We start from the raw sequence: 22,984 nt of genomic DNA on the forward strand, positions 1-22,984 counted from the left end.
AAAACAGACCAGTGTTAGGATGCAAAGACTAAAACAGAAGAGGTTAAAACCACTGGTCTAAAGCTGTATGCTCCATGGGGTTTGCGTGTAGGATTTCTGCATTGGTGTTAATGTTTTGACACCGGATCACTTTTTACTGCAGAGGAGCTGAACTGCTGTGACCTCCAGATTTCCAGAAGTCAACAGGAGCTTTTTCCGGTGGCTTCACAATGGAAGTTTGCATGTGTACACCTATGTTTGTCTAAGAGCATCTGTGCAAAATCCCATTTTACAAAAGCCTTTCGTTTCTCCATCTCTCTATGTATTTCTCTTTTGTTTGAAAAGACCACTCTATGAGCATAACTTACTAGCAGAGCATACTGGAGACTGAAATAGGTAAATGGGAAGTAACAGTTATTCTGTGAAACTTAAGGAACAGTATAAGATGTCAATGAGCATCACTGGTTTTAAATTAACTTCCCATTAATTCGTTTTCAATCTTCCTGTCATCTGTTGATGGCATGAACTATAGACAGATCCTTCCCTCTTCTGGTGTCGTGGTTTAACCTCGGCAGGACTACTTCTGTGTCACACTATACCTATTAAAAAACTACACCACTTCCATCAAGAGCCCTGCGCCTTGCTGACCATGCTTATTCCCTGCGAGCTGATGACTAAGACTGATGTTTCCGAACTCCCTCCTCTTCGGTTTCTCATATATCACAGCCTCAACAGGAAAATTCCCATGCATCTTACTACTCACCTAACATTTGGTGGATCTGAATTTATGATGGGTGTTGCACAAAGAGGCTTGTTTCCTTGAATGTGGCTTCTGTAACCTTCTCTTGCAGGCAAACAGTACACCCTTTGGATAACGACTCGTACCTGCGCTTCTCTCCATCCCACTGCTCCCTGGCTTTCCACCATTTCAAGGAGAGAATCATTAACAGCACTCTGTGCTAAGGGATGCTGTTTCGAATCACAGTTGTTATGGATTTGTGGAGCGCAAGCAACCTGGTGAAGGAAAACCCAACAACAGAAGCATTTCATGGGACGTTGAAACAATGTAATGCTAAAGAGTAAAACTTCAGCGTGAAAAATCACTGCAAGAAGTGCAAAATCAGTTTCAAAATACTTACTGCACCTAAACTAACTTACAGACTAATGGCCAGTTATTTATTGTGGATTTTTTATGAACACTCAAGAGAGTTGAGCACACAGTGCTCTCCTGTATTTAACTGGTGCTCTGGGCTGAGCTAACTCAATCCATGAGAGATGAGGGTGACACCAGCAGGAAAACAGAATTTATATTAGTATTTATGATTCTTCCCTTTGAATAGAGTTTCATTTTTATTTCTTTGATGTTCTTTCCTTCCTCTTTTCCTCCCTCTTCTAAAAAAGGGGTAAAATCCATCTTGAATGCTTCCAGACTTTCACATTAAGTTGAAAATGAACACGTGTCTAGTTTTATAGAACAGTAAGTTAGTCCTCACACTTACGCATTTCAATGTAAAATGTTTCAATGTAAAAGAATTAGGTGATTAATGAAAAGTATAAAACTTTAAAAGTACAAACCTTAATTTATTCTTTCACTACTTCCAAAACATATTTTATAAATAAAATCTTCCAAACTTTCAAAATAAATTTTATGAATAAAATTATGCTTCATTTTGCCTTAATCTAAATGAGCAATTTCATTAATTTTAATTTTAAAATAAATTTCTTTTAGTAATAATTGTATGCAAGTATAGACTAACATGGTCTATATATATATATATAGGCTCCTTCCCAGCACGAGGCCAAATTTCTGTTTTCACAATGAAACCCGTTTTTATAAAAAGCTGGGTGCCAAGAAAGGTTTTCAGAGTATTACAGACTGTGCCGTAAGTATCATCCACCAGTAGAGAAGGAGAATTTGCAGTATTTAAAAGAAAATTGTGGTACAACACTACCCCTTGTCTACAAAGTGGTTGCAATGAAACTTGTCTACTGAGTTTTAAATGAAGTGGTTTTGTTTGTTAGGAACCATGAGGGGAACAAGTAAATTGTTCTGGTTTTTCGAATACGACAGTAGAAGCTTTCTACAAGGTAGAGTTGAAACAAGAAAGGAGATTAGGATTTATGGCACTTTTTCATTCCCAGGCCTATAATGGGAATTATATATAAAGCAAATACAAAATGTTGACTCTCAGTGCTGTTCATCAAACTTGTAGCGCCAAAATTCTCAAATACTAAGAATGATTTTGGGTGGCCAATATAAAGCCTTTACAAGAGCCTTACTTTCAGAAAGTGCTGGCACAGACTATCAGAAAACCAGATCCCTTAAATACCTCAGCTTGTACAACCACAGCTAGAGACATGCACAGTCAGTAGTCATTTTAATATAAACAAAGTCAAAATAGGAAAGCAAACAAATTGCAGGGGTGGGGAAGGGGGGGGGTGTTACCAATTGATGCTTTAAAGAAGGGGTAGGATAGATTAGGAAATGAGTTAAGAAATAGGAGTGGGAAAAGGGAATGTTTGTTTAAAATAGTATCTTGAATGAGTTAGCAGAAAACAGATTTTATTCCAAATAAAGCTTAGCTATTCAGCTATAAAGTGTAAGAGAAAAATCAATGAAAAACCAAGCTACAATTACTATTTAGCACAGTAGTGCGACTTCAGCAAAATAACCTCACAGCAGTTCAGCATCTGGATGGGCCAAAAGCCTCCGCTAAAAAAATATTATTAAAATAAACACTGCATATTATTCAGCCTTGGCTAAATGAAAGGGGAAACTGAACAGGTCAGTAATTTAGAATTTTTGGTTTTGATATTATTTCCAAACATCTGCTCGCCAACTTCTTACCAAGTGCTAAACTGTGAACCAAATAGACCTTACCTGATTATCTGAAGATTTCTGGTGTAACTCATCATCAAGGTCGTCTAGTCTGAACATCTGTGCCAAAGATATAATATTCTTCCTAATAAGCATCTTTGTAAGACCGTATGTCTGCTCTCTTGTTTCTGAATGTTCACTGAGTAGCACCTTCTGACTAAAATATGTATTCATGATAACAGGAACATCTGCATTTTTGAGAAGCAGTTTTTGCCTGGAAAAAAATAATTTAAGTTGCATCAAATCCATTACAAGTTAAACTACCGATAAGCACGATTTTAAAATGTGTGTTGTGTTGTATTTCTCTCCTGTTGTATTTCTCTCCCCTTTTTTCTATAATTACCACTAAAATACTCAAAGGTGTGTTATCCAAATTGCAAATAAATGACCCCATAGATACCTTCAGCTTGGATCAGCCCTATTAGCTCAGGCATAGCCCTGGGCGAGTGGAGCTCCACTGCATCCAGGAACAACTTACACCTGGAAGCTGGCTGAGCTGACAAGCCCTGTGAACCCCATCCGGCTTCACACAAACGCTATTTGGTGTCTCTGCGTTGTCAGCGCAGAACCAAGAGCACCAGGAACCCCTGCATACAAGTTATTGAGGTAAAAGCCATGAATGGAAGATTATTAATCCTGCTCTGTGTTAATTCAGAGCGCTGGCTCTGCTGGACCCAGCCTGGCCCTTGCAGATCAGGACATCCCTCTCTGGTGAGTGCTTCCCACTGACCCAAATTCATTCTCACTGCAGCCAGCAGCAAGCTGTTCCTTCCGCTCTTTCTCCTCTCTTTTTCTAAAAGCAAAACCTTATGCTTTTCCTACGATATGCCACATATTATTTTGCCTGTGTGTTTGCTGCTGTCATAAACATGCTCTCCAAGACCCAGTTTTGGTTTCTAGTGACAATGTAAATTCCCAAACAGCTTCACATGCAGCAATTTCTCACCCAGCAGATTAAGGTAATGGTTGCAGAATCTCTAAACGCACAGTAATTTAATGCCAAAGCATGTCTCAATGTTGGGATTTTTTCATATGCTAGTATCACAATCATACATTCAGAAATACGCTTTTTATACGCACAGGATACAAATCTAATGAAGTCAGCTAACAAAAACAATCAGTAATCTCATTTTCTAGAGACCATCAAACCAGGAATAAAATTCACTTAGTGACTTTATTGCAGGCTGTGTTTTTCTACTATTAGATTTGTATCGCTTGGGAGTAAAACAAGGCCTCCTGCCTTGGCCGCAAAGCTGAGCTGACCTGAGTTCAGAAGTAACTTCAGGACTTCAGTCTCCAGGCTGCTCAACAGTCCCAATATGGAAATGAAGGAAGTTTTCACATCTATGACATTATTTCTCAAAATGCAACTATACAAAGTTAAAAAACCAAACCAAATAGAAACAAACCCCACTCAAAAAATACTTATTTCTGATTACAGCCCATAATACTTATTTCTGATTTCAGTCGATACAAGATCTTGACCATGGTTTGTTTTATAACAGATTCCTTCATTCTCTACAGAGTGAATAGCTAAATGGAAATTAATGCATAGATATTTTCAAAAGAATAGGAAGAGTTGCAGCAAGTTATTAAATATAATCCCCAGTTTTTTACAATTAGGAAAATGATGCAACAGGAAGATGATCTCTGCCTTTTAGACAAAAGTATATATTTAAAGCTAAGCTTGCAACTTAAAACTATGAATCATACACATAAATTATAAAAAAGATGTATTGCTTCTCTCTGTGAACACTCACAGAAGTTATGATTTGAAATAGAAAATTTGTAGTAAGTTACAGCATAAAACTAAGCAATGAACTTCGCCACGATGCCTTACTGCCATCTGTAAACTCTTCAGATCTAAGTGAGCGGTAGAGTTCATCCCTAAGGGACACTCAGTCCCTTGCCTCCAGGTGAATTTGCTAACAAAGGTCCCAGTTAAGAAAAGCATGACAGTAGCTCACAAGGCTGCCAAATTGACATTGCCTGATACTTTTCTGCATTACAGGATTAAAACTGAGAAATTAGCTTGGTCAGCAAACCAAAACATCTCTGATCTTAGGAGATTTTTAAACTGTCACTACCTCCTTTTTCCTGAAGAACAAAAATGTATATAAAGTTTGCTACAGATCTCAGAACAGTTTGGGCTGTCTTTATATGCAGATGTGGAATGAAAATTTTAGCACCTACTTTCTTGAGACATCTGTGTTCAGACCCAAAGTAAACAGGAAATCTCTCTGAACACGAGACTGTTATGTCACTAATGTCAGAAGAATGCTTGCTTGATCTAAATCATCTCATTCTCTAAAAAAATACTGACGTTAGTAGCAAATCATTCGCAGGAACTCTGAGGTTTATGGTTTTATTTTTATTTTCCTGTGCAGATATGTGATCAGTTTGTTGGGTTTTTTTTAAAGGCAGGTAGGTTTTACTGATACCCAAGTTACGTGTACCATGGTTTTGCTATGCCTATGCATTCCATGCCTCGAGTACTTTCATAACCACCAAGAGCTTTCTCAGCTCAGTTTTCATCATATCTTTACACAGGTAATGCATAAATTAATGGCTACTAGGCATTTCCACAGAGCAAAAAAGGGACATACATACACTTTCAGGAGAAGCCCCCCAATTTCTTACCTGCAATTAGTTCACTAAAACCACTTTCCTTAACAAAGCATTTATTTTAGACCTGCATAGGTATCCACAGACTTAGCAGTAACTCTTCAGCTAGGTCAGAGGAATAATCACAGCAGTCTACTTAAATCTTCCCTATTTCTCAATGGATGGATTCCTCCCAATAGGAAATGAAAAGGATGAGCAGTCAATAGAAATAATAACCAATTGAAATGAAAGAAATAAGAAACAAGTTTGTAGTAAGCTCACTATTTTGTATACAGGTGGATGGCTAAATGGAAATATTTTACATTTATCTATACATATAAATATACATAATATATAAAAAATAATGTATATTTTCTATATATAATATATAATAAAGATATATTTTATATATTATTTACAAGGTTTTTTTAATATATATTCTTCATTATGAAGAACAGAATTATTAATATAAAATTAATTATTTGCATGAAAACCCTGTCCTTTTCCAGAAATTCTTCCTCCTATTGCTCAGCTCAAACAAGCTCTGCAGGGTGGCAGTTTTGATCATCATCATGGCAGAAAACTCTGCACTGCCGTTGTATATTGCTTATACTGTTCTCTTTGCAACAAAGGCAACCATGTTAGTGGCCTTAATTCTTTTTGTCTGCTTGAAAGATACAGACTAGGGCAAAGAGAGCCTATCAAGCTGAAACAGGCGGGGGGGGGGGGGGGGGGGGACCGCTCCCCCAGACGGGGGGGCGGGATCACTTCCCCAAGCAATCCCTGCCGGTCCTGAGCTCATGTATTGACCCTGTGCCTGAGACACCGTAACTGATCACCTCAACCTTCTGTATCTGTTCCAGCTGTGGATTCTCTACAGCCAGAAGTAGCCCTACTCTGCAGGATACAGAGTATACTCTGTAGCATCCTCTTAACAGATAAAGTGTTAAATGGGCGTTTCAAGTCTTCTGTGACCTCTCTTAAATTTATTTTTTTCTATCTGCTTCATTATATTTAAAAGCTTATTTTCAAAGAATGAGAGGCATCATCTCATTCAGCAAATCACACAGAGACAATGGAAAGAAAATAGAGTTCACTACAGACCCAACCCTCTCTTGTACTCTCTGATTTCTTCTTACTCAGCAAAGTATATTTAAATGATGGATTAGTAGTCGACTTCCTTAATAACTGCCTTTAGAGGAAAGGTCGTTTGTAATGACCTGAAGTAGAGACTGTGAACTTTTTATACTACAGGGCATTTTTTTCCTGGTATGTAGACAATCAGCAATTGCCGTAACTGGTCACATGCTAAAGGAACATGAGGCAATAATGTTTTTTTTTTTCTTTTCCAGCAGCAGCTTGCTTCTCTCTCAAAGGATGTAGCTTGCTTCTTCTCTTCCTCTCTCCTATGATGAAATGGCTATCTGGCAGAGTAGAAGCAGGAGATGTCCTTGCCTACTTCTCCATTAATCGTGGTCTATCGCCATTCGAGATACGAAACACTGCAGAAACTTACAGCACGGCATGGTATAAGGTAGCCTAAGTTTCAGCTTGAGGCAGGGTCTTAATCCTGCTGCTGAATAGTCAGCAGCTTTGCACTGTGGTCTGCCCCACGCAGCCCATCCACAGGCTCAGCCAGCAAGTTGTGACTCTATGGCAGCAGCTAGCTCACAAACCACACGCTTCCGCTCAGTTCTGCTGACATCAAACGGCAGTGCTGGTTCATGAACTCAAGATGATTCTGGATCACTTTAAATTAGAGAACATTTTTTTTTTTGTTTGCTCTCCCTGGGTATTTTATTGGGCTTTTTTTCCTTGTCTTTCACAAAGTATAAAATGCCTAGAGCGGTTTTTGAAGAGTACGCTGCATTAACTGAACACTCTTAATATTTCAACGACCTACAACATGCGCTGTAATTATGAAACAGGCTAATTTCAAGTCTCACAACAATGATTTCTGCATAAAGAACGTTTAATGCCCAAGTGGAACAGCAGTAGTACATGCAGAATAAGAGCATGCCAGAGCCTTATTCTGCTGCCCGGGAGTGCAAGGAATCGTTCCCCACAGGAACACCATACAGGGCCCATCCCTAACTTCCTAGGAATTGCTTATTTTGTCCAATACGGAAGAAGTTGCTCACGATGCCTCTTACTTGGGGTTGAGTGCCATTTGCAGTGTTTTACCCATGAAAAGTTGTAACGTGTCCAAGAAATGCCTGAGCACCACAATAATGATAATAATTTAAAAAACAAACAAACAAAATTCCCAAGTCCAGACAGATCTCTGCCCACGTACCACCCAAGGACAATAACTATCTTCACAATACGGAGCCCAAATCGAAAAGCCATTTGGAACAGATCTATCTTCTGCCATGCCTAGAGATTGCCCAAACACAGAATTTTCATCCATGAGTGAGTAATCTCACCACTCACATGTGAGCCTCCATCAGCTTAATTTACCATCGCTTGAATAATCTGTATGAATACTGTGTTTGTGAGCTCACACTTCCATAATGCAAAATTTCTCCCCCTGCCCCAACCTCAAAGACAGAAGACAAAAATCAGCTGGTATCTCCTTCTTTGAAATTATCTTATTCAAAGCAACAGATTATTGTGGGACAAGTTCTCAAGGCTGATCGTACTCTTTTCTCCATGAAGAAACAGTATTAACCATCTAGACCAATGTCCAGAGTCATGTATGTCACATATACAACTCTCAACTGTGGCAGGTTTCCAAAGGAGTGTAGCTTCAGCACCTCAGAATAGCAGCTCTGCAGAAGATAAAACAATAAAAAGCTACTCAAGCTATGTCTAAAATGTCTACTTCTAGAATCTGATGCATTTTATTTGTGAACAGCTAGACATTTGTTTTGTTTCCCTATTGGAAAAATATTTTGTTTGAGGACTTATTCCATGAATAACACACAGGGAAAAGAATACATAACTATTAAATGTATATATTGTTACAACCCAATCTGTTACCATTTGTCACTCAACCTTAAGTGAAAAGCAAACTCTAAGGAAATCAGTAAAACAACAAAAGTAATGAGAAAAAAAAAATCTTCTCTATTGTAGCATAAGTTCTTTCTGCAAAATAATATTGTACTTTTCAACAAAATTACTTGTCAACCTAGAGAAATCACTCCAGCAAGAAATTACTGCACACAAAGCCAACATTTTTATCACTATATCACTTTACTAATTTCAAAGTAATCGTATAAACTAACCACTGGCTTGCCACAGTACTGCCTTTTGAAATGTGACACCCTGTAGCATGAAAAAAAGTTGTATGGAAATTTTCACATTTAAGAAGAGCTCTGCTATAAAAAGCTTGTGGTTAACATTATGCACTACTCTATCACACGCCCAGTGCTCTCACCTCTGCAGGGAGGTGCACCGTGTGCTAACTGAAGAGGATGTACAGGTCTTCTGATGTAGGAAAGCACAGATGGATATCAAAGCAAATCTCATCCACCTCCAGGAAATTACTGTAATACCAGGCTTTACCAAGACCGGAAAGTAGGGAAGTTTCTCAAAGCTCTCCAGCCACTTGCTTTGGCGACGAAGAAAGCACCTGAAATTTCTAGCATTCTGGACCACAATTTATCATGACAGAGCTTAACCTTTGGCACCACCAAACATAAAATTCCACTCACAGGCTGCGCTTACGCACCAACTGGCAGGAAAACAATCTCTTGAGATCATTGGGTAAATACTTTTGAGCGAATTTGCTAAAAATCTACTTCAACTGTGATGCTGGGACTTTTCTAGTACCTAGTGCAACAGTTGGGCACAAAGCAATTTTTAAAAAATTTAAAGTTCTATTGGTAAAAAAACTGCATGCAATAAAGCATTAAATGAGAAAGTTGCTTTAATAACAAAACAAAAACACTCCCCCACACACAGTATGAGGGTGTTACAAGTAACTGGGGAGACATAAATATCGTGGTTATCTTTTCATAATCAAGATGTTATGAAAGAATTCCAATCTGTATGTTTACCCCATATATCAACTTGTGTCTGACTAGCCACGAGCTCATTACTCAGATGATTTCTTCTCTCTGCTCCCAGTGCTAAACTGCACGTAGAGTTTGAGGTGGCTGAGGGAGGATGGCTGGAGCCACCAGAAAGTCCGGGGATATATCAGAGGGTTTCTGAAAGGCGAAAAAAGGGAAGCAAGCAAACTGCAAAGTGACATCATATTAAAACTTGTGGTGAATGTTAGAGATAACAAAAATGGCTGTACTGATGTGAGATCAGAGGCCCACCTACCCCATACTCTAGATTACAGCAGCAAACAACAGATGTTTGAGGAAGACTATGAAAAAAACTGCAAGCATCTAGTGAAAGTTCTCCAGAACACTCTCCTCCAATAACTTCTAAAAACTTTCAGCTTAGGGACTTCCTAAGGCAGAAGTAGTGTCTTCGTAGTTAACAGTCCTTGGTAGATTTTTCTTCCAGGAACTTATGTGCCTGCTTTTTGACCATTTGTACTTTTACAGCATCCACAACATCCTGCAGCATCCACAGTGCTCTATAGTCTTAACTACACGCATGTGAGAAACCACTTCCTTTTATTTGTTCTGATCTGTCACCTAGTGGTTACATTGCTGCCCCCCAGTTCTTGCTTTTAAGAGGCAGTGAACAATCATCCTTCTCGATGTGCTTCCTAATACAGACCTCATCACATCCTCTCCCAGCCACTGCTTTTTCAAGGTGAAGAGCCCTAGTCATTGTAGTCATTTCTCATAGGGAAGCTGCTCCATACCTCTCCTTGTCACTGATATTTTTCTACTTCTGCTACCTATTTTTGATTTGAGGGACTGAAATTCCAACCTAAAAATGCACCATGAATTTCTACAGTGACATCATGATGTTTCCAACTCCATTTCTAATAAGTCTTACCATTCTATAAGTTTTTCTGATCATTAGATGAAAACTAAGCTGAGACATTAATGAAGCTATCAGAACACTAAAACCGCATTCCTGGATAGCAACAATCCAGGGTCCATCATTTTATATGTGCACTTTGCATTTACCTACCATTTCCTAGTAAGAGAGTTCAAATCCTTTCTCCAGTCCCAGTTCTAGAGCACTCTATAGGAGGATGAACATGTTCTCCTGTCCATAGGATTGTGAGGACCACAGTTTGCCATTGAAGAGGAAGGAAACCTGCATAGCATTCTGTTGTACAGAAGGCGTCCAAGTCTTTATTTCCTTCCTAGGCACCATGACAAAATGGAGATTTGAGGCAATGGGTTACACCAACAACTCCTCTGCCTGTGGTGGAAAGGTAAGGAGTGTGGTCACTCTGCCACCGTTACACAGCATCACCACTCCCGAGGTGAGGTATCAGGAGAAGCTGCTTTTCAGGCCAGAAGGGCTCTGCAATACGTGCCCAAGCAGCTGAGGGCCATGTGTTACAGTGAAGAACGTGATCTCAGAATTTCTGACCAAGGTATGGAGAGTCAGGGTATTTGGTTGGTTGGTTCAAGTTTGGAGGATTATTGAAGAAACTTTAACAAATAAATTCCATTTCAAAACACATTGCTCAACCTTTTGTAGAGACTATTAAGAACACTAACCTTTTCTCCCATAGAGGTTTGGCATTTGCTATTGGCAAGGACTCTTTATGAGTCTTGCATACATGCTCACAAGTGTCTCCACATGCACAGTAGCAAGAACAAATACCTGTCCCTGAGCAAACTCTAGTATTCAGAAAGACAGCTCAATATATGCATATGCTTGATTTTATTTAAGTATTTTATTATTAAACCTAATATTTTAAAAAAAAAAACAACACAAGCACAAAACAACCAAAAAACTCCCACCAGACTTGTTCTTGTACTCCTCTCCTTGTTCTGGTACTCATCTCTGGGCATTTCCTATTGTTTCTTGGCCGGGATATGAAGCAAGACCAAATTCTGGTTTGGCCTGGTGAGGTCACTTCTTACAGAGACAAATCCAGTGCTATCAGCACATTAGTACAGGGAGAGTACCTGAAAGTAGCAGTAGTTCTGGGTTCTCTGGTAACACAAAGGGGATCACAAAAGGTAGCGAGAGCTTGCTCAGTGCCACAGAGTGCAACAGCAAAGCAGAACACTCCCTGTGAGCTGGTCAAACTCTGCTTCAGCAAGAAGGTCAGCAGCAGCCTGGAGGTCTCAATGAACAGTGCTAGGCAAAGGGAAGTGGCTGGACCCCTGGCACAGAGAGCTGCCATCCAGAGCTCCAGAGGTCCTTAGGCAGGTTTTAGACCAAGTTTACCTGCACTGTGGTCCATTTCAGCTTTACTGAGCTGAGAGAAATCAATTTTTCCACTGTATTTGCTGCTACCATTGATAAATGTGTTAACAGAGGTAAAGGCGGTGTGGATAAGCCATGTACCACAGAAATCTGTTTTAGGCAAAGTCCTGCCTACAGTAATCCACCCACCAGAGTCATCAGTGAAAAGACAGCAACGCTAGCGGCCAGAGTGGGAACTTTTTTACTGAAACATCCTGGTGTAGACACAGCCTGAGTGAAACTTCCAGCCTGCCATGGAAACACTGCTCTTCTGTGATAAACAAAAACCCTTTCTTCTTTTCAGGGTGGAAAACAGCCCTCAATAGTGTATGTACTTTAAAGTTATCACTCACAAGCATTACCTTCAGAGCTTCATTTTGCTTCTATGTAATAGTACATTTCTCCATTAAATCGCAATAGATGGATTCTATGGCATTGCTCTCTCACAGTCGAAACAAGGAAAAACCCTCTGAGAAATAACATTTAAATCCAACATTCTCCTTAACGTTGTTTTTTTTTCTTTTTTGAATCAAGAGCAATCTTAATATTCCTGCATTACTTTAAAGACGTAATTGTACAGAACAAGCAAAAACTTCTAATTCTAATATTGAAATCTTAAACTGGTGGTCTCCAGGTCATTGCTTAACTTTTGGTTTGTTTTATTTCACTGAACATTTGCAATGACAATTAGCCACAGATCACATCTGGGAGAATTTTCATACTAGAATGAAATTTTCATACTTTTCATCACACTATTCTTACATGCCAGAATTTCTTTTTCGGATTTGTGTAAGAGAGCTGGTGACTCAGCAGAGCAGACTCAATAATACAATGAGATGGATGAACCCCTGGATTGCTTTTTTGTGATCCCACTAGCCTTCAGAGGCTACATAGCTTCAGCATGTTCTAGGTTTACCTTTCCATTTCAAAGAATATTTATTTCTAGAAGGAAACAGTCTTTTCTGCTTCAGATAGAAAAAAATTACAGAGTATAGAGGAAAGATGAAAGCCCTTACTATTTAAAAAAAAAGTAAACACAGCTCTGCCTCTATGTTTCTTCAAAATACTTACCAACCCAATAAGCCAAGTTTACTTACCACAATTCTCTGTGTTGCACAGTCATATGAATACAGCTCCTTGAAACTAATTACAAGCCAAGTTGAAAGAAGGGGGAAAATACCAGACAAATCATTACAGAAATAAAACCTAAGAACAACTTTTTCGGAACGAGATCTGTATTTTCCTAGAGGACCTAAGAATACAGAATTGCAACCTGATTCATTGCTTGAAGCACTATCATAAACATAGTACAACTCCTACAAGCCTGATACAAACACGCCCACCAAAACAGGAGGCCATCAATAACCTTTAAAAACCAGGAAGAGTGCTGGCAGCAATGAGGTTGTGACATATGGTCACGCATGAAGGGCCAGTTCTCGGACAACCCACCTCAGCTAAAGAGCTCTGCAGAAGCAACACACTTCCACGGGAAAGGAACATTTTGGAGTACGGGTATCTCTCACTATTGCACCCAGCCCTCCCCTGCCAAAAAGAGCAGAAACAAAGCCTTTGACGTTGTGGGAAAACACCTGTGAAAACATACAGATTTTGGAGAAAACCGGAGAGAGACAGAAGGGGGAAGGTGTGCCATCATGGAAATCTTGGCCCTGGCAAAGCAAAAAACCCTGAAGTTTAAAGTGAGAATGACGTTCCAAGAACAATAGCAAAATTAGCCAGTACAGAGAAATGTTTATACAATAAAGGGTGAAACAACTCCCCTACACACACATTTCCCAAGCAAACAACTGTAAGCTAATCAGGGGCTTAAACATATCCCGCACTGTTTAACAAAGGATGGCATCCCTATTCTCAGGCCTGGAAGCTGCATACCAAGTTTCAGAAGCAGGGATTTTGCAGCCAAATTTGAAAACCTGAGAAATACGAACCTAAAGGAGGACTGCTGACTGACTTCTTATAAAGGAATCATCATGCATTTTGTTTTTCTTTTCTATACTTTTCACTCTATATGTACCTTCACTAAAATAACAGCAAATACAATATCACTGTACAATATGCCAGGCTCACTGTTACTATGTACACAGGATCAAACCGGCCCCTGTTTTTGAGTCGAGTCACGCGCTATCACAGGCAAAAACAGGAGAAAAAAATCTTTGACAAAACTATCAGGCTCCAGCAAAACTACCTGCCATTCTTCCTGACTAGTCCCACTACAACTGAAGTACTATTGGTAAGAAACCACCTTCTAACTCCAACAGAAATATGTTTGTGCCAGCTAATTCTCATCCCTACGTAAGCCGAAATTCTTCATTTTTTCCCACTCTGGTGGCAAGACCCTCCCTGTTTGCTTATTTATTTTATTTTTTATTTAAAAGAGTGTCTCCTTCTTGTTCAGCCAGGCCAAGGGCCGGCTTCTCTTAGTCTCCTTTCCCAAGGAGCGCACCCTGGTCTGCAGCCACCCTGCTAGGCCTAGCATTGCTCCTCCTGATGCTGGCACTCTGCAAGGGAGGAGAGCGCTTCACACTCGTATTCACGTGCAATTCAAGATGAACCTAAATATAAATTATTCTCTTGCTCAACTGCATCACTAAACAGGATGTGGAAAAAACATATATAAATGCAATAATACTACTGCATTCTTGCTTTAAGTTGTGCAAGTAAATATATTTAGGATATTGTATTTTAACGCATATTTATACACCTGTTTTTTTTTTAAGCAAAGCTACTTGTGTTCTGTATTTTCCTCTTTATCTGTTGCTTTAAAAAAAAAAAAAAGCATACCTGAAACCAGTACAAAACTGCCTAGTACAAATACTGTTCAAAGAGGAGTCTTTGGGCTGATTTCCTGTATGTAAATGTGCTCAGCTGAAAAAATGTCCAGGGCACGATTCCCGGACTACGATACAGGAAAAAAGAGGAGTTCCCTGGCTTAGTTAACATCAGAGGGAAGACACAAGGGACTCATCAAGGGAAAAGAGGCCATTCTGTGACTCTAGCATGTGCGTGCACATACACACAACAGTGCATGCACGTGTGTGCGCGCTCCCTTCCCTTCCCTGCCTTGCCCCTGCCCCGGCGGGGCGGGTGAGCTGGCGTAACATCCCCTCAAGGGAACAGCTCTTGAAAGATCTGATACGGCATTTTTACATTCAACTGACTGCATGCAACATTCCTTTCAAAAAAAATATTATCTGTTTGCTTGCTTGAAGCGTCACAAAGATAATATTCATGTCTATGACCCTGACTGTCTCTGGTCAAGAGGCAGAGAGATTGTGCAGACTGCATTGCTTTCCAGCACCCCTGGGACGCCCGCCAGAGAACAGCGCTGCCATCTCAGAGGAGAGGGTCAGATCCCTCAGCCTTCGGCTAATGCTGTTAGCAGTCCCTCTGGCTAACTGCTGAGAAGGTGCAGGGCATGCACAGGAGACTTGCCTTCCACAGCCTTACATCTGTGATACTGAGGTATACAGCAAAAACACCAGTGTCCTAAATCTGGGGAGAGGATGAAGGCGATTGTTTTTTTCTTTAGCGAACCTTACCCCCAGATCACTTGTCTTTCCATTTCTTCTTTATCATTGTTGTCCTCTGAATTCCTGCACCACCACTGTCTTTAAGTATCTGCCAAAACATTCATATCTGTTTTCTACATTGTGGTTACATGTACATGTGGGCTGAAAATCTTTTAAAGACTCTCATTTAAACACTGCTTCATCGTTCAGATATTGTTTGGGTAACCAGCTATACAGAACCAAACAGCATTAGAGAATCTCATTTCAAAGCCTGATTCAACTACAGGAGCACTCATTTTAAAGTGAATCTAACTTACTGTCCTTCCCAAAAAACTCGCCTAAGTGCATTTTAAAAGAAATGTTGCCAAGTGCAGAAATGCAACCTCTGGCCTTGGAAGTCCTTGAACTGAAGTTTGCTGAAGGCTGGCAGGTTAATCCGGGGAAGAATCTGTCTGTGTTTGCCCAGACCTTTTATTCTCCCACCGATGTGCACTCCTGGAGATAGGGTACCTAGATAGGCAGAACTACTATCTCATCTGATAGGGCCGGTCATCACACCCACCACATTTTGCCTCCACGCCAATAAAGGCATAGCCTAACAGAAAAGCAGATCATGAAAAGCAGTTAAGCTTTGTGTGCATTTTTAGTATGTCTCAGGCTCATCCTGTCATGACAGTATTCAGTATAATACCTTTTGCTGCCACAGACCATGACCACAACCGATCGCGTAATGACAGTAATACACGTATGTCTGCATGGCTACGTGTATGAGTACACAAATCCCTAATTTTATAAACTCATCACAGAACACATGAAAGGCTTGAGATGCAAGCAGATTTCACTTTATTTTACTCTAAACTTGTTCTGGGACTGCCACTTTTATTTAAGTCTACTCTGTAAAGGTTAAAAAAAAAAAAAAGTTTTGAAAAAATTCAAGACCCTAATAAACCCAAGAGTTTCTGCCCAATAGAGAGCACCAAAATACGTACCACCCACAATAGCTCTCCATAAATGTAAACCCTCCTAACCCAAACCCTCCCCCTTTTACTTCAGAAGGTAGCTGGCCTTTACAGGGTGCCCTGAAGGTCTGGCTTTTTCTTATCAGGAGAGCACAGGCTAGTTTAGAAAGCCTCTTGAAGTCATCCAGGGAGTTTCTCTTCCGTGCTGTCAGAGAGGGTATCTGGCTTAAGGACACACACTAAACACAACCGTGGCAGCTTAGCAGTCATTTGTACGGACTTTTCCAAGCTATGTTTTTCAGGTTCTTAAATCACCAAAAGGTCTAACAGGCCACCAAACAATTTTTGAAATGTGGTAAAATTACATGTCCATTACAAAATATGTGCATATGTGCAAGGTTGGATTACTTCTGCTTATATAATGTAGCCTCATAGAGACCACTGCTGCATTTTAATAACATTGTAATGGTAAAGAGGTCCACATGAAGGGCAAAAACAGTTCCAACTTTTTGAGTAGGCATAGACAGGAAAAAAGGCTATGCCAGACCAGAAAACACAGCAAAAGAATATTGAAAATTAGTAATTTATGCAGCAGAATGAATGGCTGGTAAAATTTTAAATAAACACTTTGCCCCCGTGCTCACTTGTATCATCTCTGAGGCTGAGCCTTTACCATGCTTCCATCTCACCTAGGCTTGGGCTGTATCAAGCATGCTACACTTTCGGAAAGGGTAATAGTATCTTTTCACTACCATGACAGACTTAGACATACAGAGAACAATGCAGGTGAGAAGATGTAAAAAAAAAAAAAAAAATCCATCTAAACACAGACTCAGTATTGAATGCTGCCTTCTTTTTTTGTTTTGTTCTTGCTTTTTTCCTTTCTTCCCAGAACGACTCTTGCCAGCTGTTTCGCTGACTCTCAGTATTCCAACAATGAGCGAACATCACCCTGTGGTGCCAGATCTCAAAGGCAGATTTATGATTAACAGCGTTACAATTAAGCACCAGCTGAACAGGCACAGCCACAAAACCAGACTCTGTGGCTGAGAACTCACGGTCCCACTCGGGATCCCCCTGAGCACTGAAATCTTCCCATTCTTCCCCTCTGAGCCAAGGAAAGGGATGGCACTTCCAGAAAGAACAGAACACAGAGTCACCCTTGGGTGACAAAAAGGCTTTTGACATTGAGACCTATGAGCACTGCCCGGTTCCCCAGTCAAAGGATGTAATTCAGCTCTATCCTGATACACGCACAGGAAACCTGTGCACGGGAAATGCAGGTCAGACGGAGACCTGCAGGACAAGGACCGCAGGTACGTGTAGCCACAGTATCTCCTGCTCAATATGGAAAATATTCCAGAGGCCGGCGCATTCTTCAAATAGTTTTTTGAAATAATTATTACCATTTAGATCAGTATAATTTACAATAAATAAAGTAAATAAATAAAATAAATAAATTCCCCTGCTATGTCCCTTAGCATCACCTATTTACCTTGAAAAATCAATTCTGCTAGTTTTACTTTCAGTGTTCCTTGCTGCCAGATTATGGTTGCTACAGGGCACACATTATTTGATAAAAGCAATTCTATCTACTGGCGTATACATATGTGTTTGTTTTATGCTATGGAAATATCTCTATGCTTTTCACAGAATCATAGAATCATAGAATCATTAAAGGTTGGAAGAGACCTCCAAGATCATCGAGTCCAACCATCAACCCAACAACACCATGCCCACTAAACCATGTCCCTAAGCGCCTCATCTACCCGTCTTTTAAATACTTCCAGGGATGGTGACTCAACCACTTCCCTGGGCAGCCTGTTCCAATGTTTAACTACTCTTTCAGTAAAGAAATTTTTCCTTACATGAAAAATTTTTTTCATGTAAGGAAACTGGATATAAACAGAAACTGGATATAAAAGTTACACATGGAAAAAACAGTACCTGCGGATGCCCTCCTCCCAAACTGTAAACATAGCAAGAGACTTCCAATGTTTGTTTGAAAACACTTGCCCTAAGTGATAATCCTGATGGAAAAAAGGAAGTAATTTTGATTACTTTCTGCCTTCAGGTGGCTCATTAAAACACCTCCTATAAAAGAAGAGGATATGGGACTCTCCTGAGAACTTTATGCTTAGGCTAACCATCTTTGGGGAAGGATCCTGGCAGCAGAAGAGTGTAAACTCAATTTCTTGTTTTAATTTTGAATTTAATTTGTCAGCAAAACCAAAGGTCATAAAGAAGGCAAATTTTGACAAATTGCAACTGCCATGAGCTCTGCTAAGAGCAGGATGTAACATGAATGTAATTCTTCAAGAGAACAAATTATAATCATCGCATCCGAACAAAAAATGCTTACGTTAATAAGTTTATTCTATAGTTTGCCAACTCTTCAGGCTGGGTGCTAAGGAGAATTTGCTAACGGGAGTCTCACTTCTCACATTCACACGATAAAGTGATCTGCAGCACATCTACTACATGTCAGCAGTACAAGATGACAGTTGTCCTATCGGGTTTTTTGGATTACAATTAGCCCTTTCTTTCTCTATAGCTATAATACCTTAAATCTGGGTGCATCTGTAAACAGAAAGAGGTAATATAAACAAAGCATCAGTCTTTCCAAATACAGCCTTAGAAGTCTTGCTCACCCAAGTCATTTGAGCCAAGAAAGATAAATGGTTGCTTATAAAAACAGTAATTTATTTGTATATCTAAAATAAAATACAACACGTGTACTAGGTATATGGTAAGAATGTTTGCTGCTCACTTCAGCTACAGTATACTCATAAAATTAAACCTTTAAAATATACTATGTCACATCAATGGGCAGAGCAGCACAGTCTTCAGGGAAATGTAAAGTATTACATTAGACACTAAGATATCAGTAAATAGCTGGAGACGTTCCAAGCCTAAAACATTTATCAGACATTTAAGGCTGGGATTTGTCTAGCTAACCTTACGCACCAGTCCCCTAGCCTCTCTTTACAGTTGATGAGCAGAAACAAACAACTTCAGAATGACGTTCATTTGATGTCCTTAAGAGGAGAGGAGATGCACTCCAGAAACGCCGATTTCCTTCTCCCTGTTTCCTACAGAAGGATTAGGGGCCCATACTTGCCCCGCCATACCACAGGTGCCTTGAGTTGTATGCTGCCTGCCATGCTGCTCAGACAGGGCCCGCACAGCGTAGAGGCAACCTGTAACCCGGCAATTCCCTTGCCAAAGCAGGAGAGGTGAGCTCTGCAGAGGTGAGGTCTGCAGAGGTTCTTACAGCATCAGCTGCTCTCAGCACCGCAAGCTCCATCATCATATCACGGGAGGCTTCACTCGGTTGTGAGAAATCATAATGAAACCTTACTACAAACTGTTCCCCTGCCTCCTGTAAGTAAATGTACCTCTTGCCCAAGAGGGAGATCTTCCCGCACCTCTGTCTCCTTGATGCTGGGAAGAGGGAGGTCTTCTCATCCACCTACTTTTGTGGACAGAGAGATACAGCTAAGAGATGTCCATTCCTATTTCTGCTTTCTTTTACTTTTCAACCATGATAACACTGTAGTAGAATCACATGAAAATTGAACTAAATCACTCACAGAGAAACCACACAGGTTTTTCCATGTCCCTGAAAGCCAAATCAGATGTCACACATCAAGGAAAACACCCACTGAGAAACTAGCATGGTATCACGCAGAAGAATTACACTCCACGTTCTCCTACGTATCTCCAAACTGTGGGAGCTAAACTGACAAACGGTTGCACAAACAGGAATAACATTAGTGCTTAGCACAGCCCTGCGCAGAAAAAGCGCAAGTGACTCTGAAGAAGCTAACAGCACAGCAGATATAGCGAGGTTATAGTCATGGCCATACAGCCAAGAACTGTAATACATCCATGAACATATGGTGTGCTGTAACCAGTTCATTCTCTTCTAGACGCAGCTGCAGTGGCTGACCAGGATACCTACCCCTCACAGCTATTCAGCACCGGGTACCGCCAGGACTTTGCCACCCCTATCGCAGAGCTCTAATCCTTTCAGCGCAAAGCCAGCCACGTTAGCACAAACTGCCTTAAATCATCAGTTTCCACTCAGCTCTCGGATCTCACACGACTGAACACGAAGGACTTTCAGACATTCATCTCCACTATCTGCTGGCATGGGGCAATGATCTCCAGCAAGACGGCAGGTGAAGACTTGCTGCAGCTGAAACCGGTCGCCTCGCTTTCTTTCTGCCTTCTGCCTCTCTGCTGCTCTAGGATACGCTTGATCCTGCTGAGCCAATTTAATGCAGTAGAACAACAAAAACTCATACTCTTCTCCCCTCCCCATCTTTTTTTTTTAATTCTCTGATTAGTTTTCCACTGGTTTAGTGATATGAATCACAAGCACTCAAGCCTTGCAAGAGGATACGATGGTGCAAGCATCTGCAATGGCTAAACTTTACCCTATATCAATACTTTACATAAGTCATAGAGATGTAAATTATACTGGAAAAGGGTAAAAAGGATACTTCTGTATTGGTTCAGGATGAGCAATTCCTTTGTCACTTTTTTTCGCTGTCAATCCACATGAGAGTGGTAACTGTACATGCAGCTTGCAGCATACTTTCTGAACACTTCAAGCAGACACGACTCCTGTCGTGCTTCTGGGCTACGGTTTTATCATCTTGTTTTTTTCTGCTTAATGCAGTTATTTCTTTGAGAGGACAGAACAGAGTGAATGGGTATAAACCAGAGAAATAAACAGGAGCCAAAATCCCTCACTGTCTACAACAAAAACACGTCACTAGCAACCACAAAGGATATTAAAATCAACAGATAAAGGTCAGAGAAAGCAAAAGATAAGGTACTGCGTACATTAATATCTCAAAGATGCTATTACAAGGTTAATCAGTTATGCTGGCAAGATTTAGGTTTGAGTTATTTGGTGCCTAAGAAACAAAATAATTTATTTTTACTTTATAAAAAAACGTAAGTCAGCCACAAAATTACTACTTTACAGAACAAAATCAATAAAATGCAGTAAAATCTAAGTCTTAGAGGCATAGCTATCCCTAGGGATTTTTATACTAGTATGGCTATACACAGTACAGGTAAGGGTGCTTTGCCTTAATTCAGCCCCAGGTTCCACCACTGCACTGCCTCTTTTACAACCACGGGAAGCCAAACAGAGAGCCTGCATCAGAGTTTAGCTGCTCCAATGCAGAAAAGAAACCCAAATTTTTAACACAGATAAGCCCTGTGCTTGCTGATGGCAAATAGAAGACTGCTTGGTTTACTACATTTTTGCCCTCATTTAGTTGCCTAGAACAGGGTCTTTCCTTGCCTGCTTTCGGGAATGCTACCGTGAACTAGAGGTTTCTTTACTTTTTCGTCTGACAAAAATCAGGATTTGCATTATGACTGTTTCTGCCATTTCTCTTCATTTTAGATCCTACTGTATTTGTATGACTGAAACGTAAAGTCGTGAAGAAAATAACAGCTTCCTGTTTCACCTAGGGGTTGGCTCCACATTCTCACTGACTGTTCAACACAAGGGTGACTGATTCTTCAACTGAGGGGGAATTATTTAGGTTCATGCCATTACAACGCACCAAAGAAGAAAAGTAATTGGCGGTATTTGTTCAGACAATCTTATTTTTGAAATTGCAGCTTTCACAAATTAAATGTTGAGAAAGATATGCAGGCACAAACCAAAACACAATGCTTTCCCCACGGCCTGCCTGCGCTGTTGGCAGTGTTCACTCTTGAGCCCGCTCAACTTAGCGAGGAGATAAGTCACAAAGACAGGGTTAAGTCTAAGTCTTCAGCCGGACACATCAAAGGGAAAGTTACTGTGAGTATAACATAAGTCATATTTTAGTATTTAAGGGCCCAGTATACAGCTTAAGGAGAATCTTAACTCCACCTTTATCAAACTATTACCTCTGCTACGTATTAGTCACACAGCAAGAGTCTTAATCGCCCAGACATTCTGCCAACTCTTTCCTCCCCATTGAAACCAACCACACAAATCTAAAATGCCTATTTTCAACAAAAGTCTACTGAAATGCACACTAGAGATATTAGTTGCCAAATGTTAAGCATAAAGTTTCACATTCCACTATTTACACATTTATACGGCTCCATGAGTCTGTTAGTATCGGTGTGTCTTCGCGATATCAATCCCTCCCTACCCAGCCTTCAAGAGAAACGCCTTCATCAGTTCATCGATTTGTTGTTTGCAGATGTATGTGGGTGTATTGGCCTCTATCAAACGAAGAAAGCGCATAAGGAAATTGAGGTGAAGCTAAACTGAAATAAAGACTTTCACATTTAGGACTGAAAACACTTACTAGATCCAACACTTTCACTTAACTCACTGTAATAAAAAATGCTGCAGTGCAGCTCAGGAACTGCATTTCCAAAGTGCAATAATCTTGTATTGCAGCCATTCACTTTGCAACAATGTTTTAAGAAGGTAATGGACAATTTAACTCCAAAAATTTGTATCTCATGCTATTAAACAATTTTTTTTTTTTTGCTCACCAGTGTTACTGCTCCACTGTAGCTGATATCCCACAGAAAATCAGGGAACAAGAGGTTGTTTCAAGCTAGTCCTGCAGATTTTAAGAGGGCAATCATGCTTAGTGTAGATTCAAAACAGAAAGGAGAACATCAGTGACTTCTCTGAGGCTCTGCTAAACAGACAGATTTGCTGAACCAATTGAACATTCTTCTAAGCACGTAGCTTCAGTCCTCAGAACAAGAATGAGCTA

At 40.2% G+C, this 22,984-nt stretch overlaps 1 protein-coding gene across 1 annotated transcript in view; it reads right to left on the reverse strand.

Moving 5' to 3' along the window:
* Positions 1-22,984, reverse strand: part of SPIDR (scaffolding protein involved in DNA repair) — a 199,800-nt gene that overhangs the window by 69,359 nt on the left and 107,457 nt on the right. The window contains exons 9-10 of the mRNA XM_009331471.1: positions 2,861-3,071; positions 743-993 (exon numbers count right to left, since the gene is read on the reverse strand). Coding sequence (XP_009329746.1) covers positions 743-993; positions 2,861-3,071 — 462 coding nt within the window. The remainder of the gene's footprint in view (positions 1-742; positions 994-2,860; positions 3,072-22,984) is intronic.

Source organism: Pygoscelis adeliae, unplaced genomic scaffold (assembly GCF_000699105.1).
Source record: "Pygoscelis adeliae isolate BGI_AS28 unplaced genomic scaffold, ASM69910v1 Scaffold108, whole genome shotgun sequence".
NCBI lineage: Eukaryota > Metazoa > Chordata > Aves > Sphenisciformes > Spheniscidae > Pygoscelis > Pygoscelis adeliae.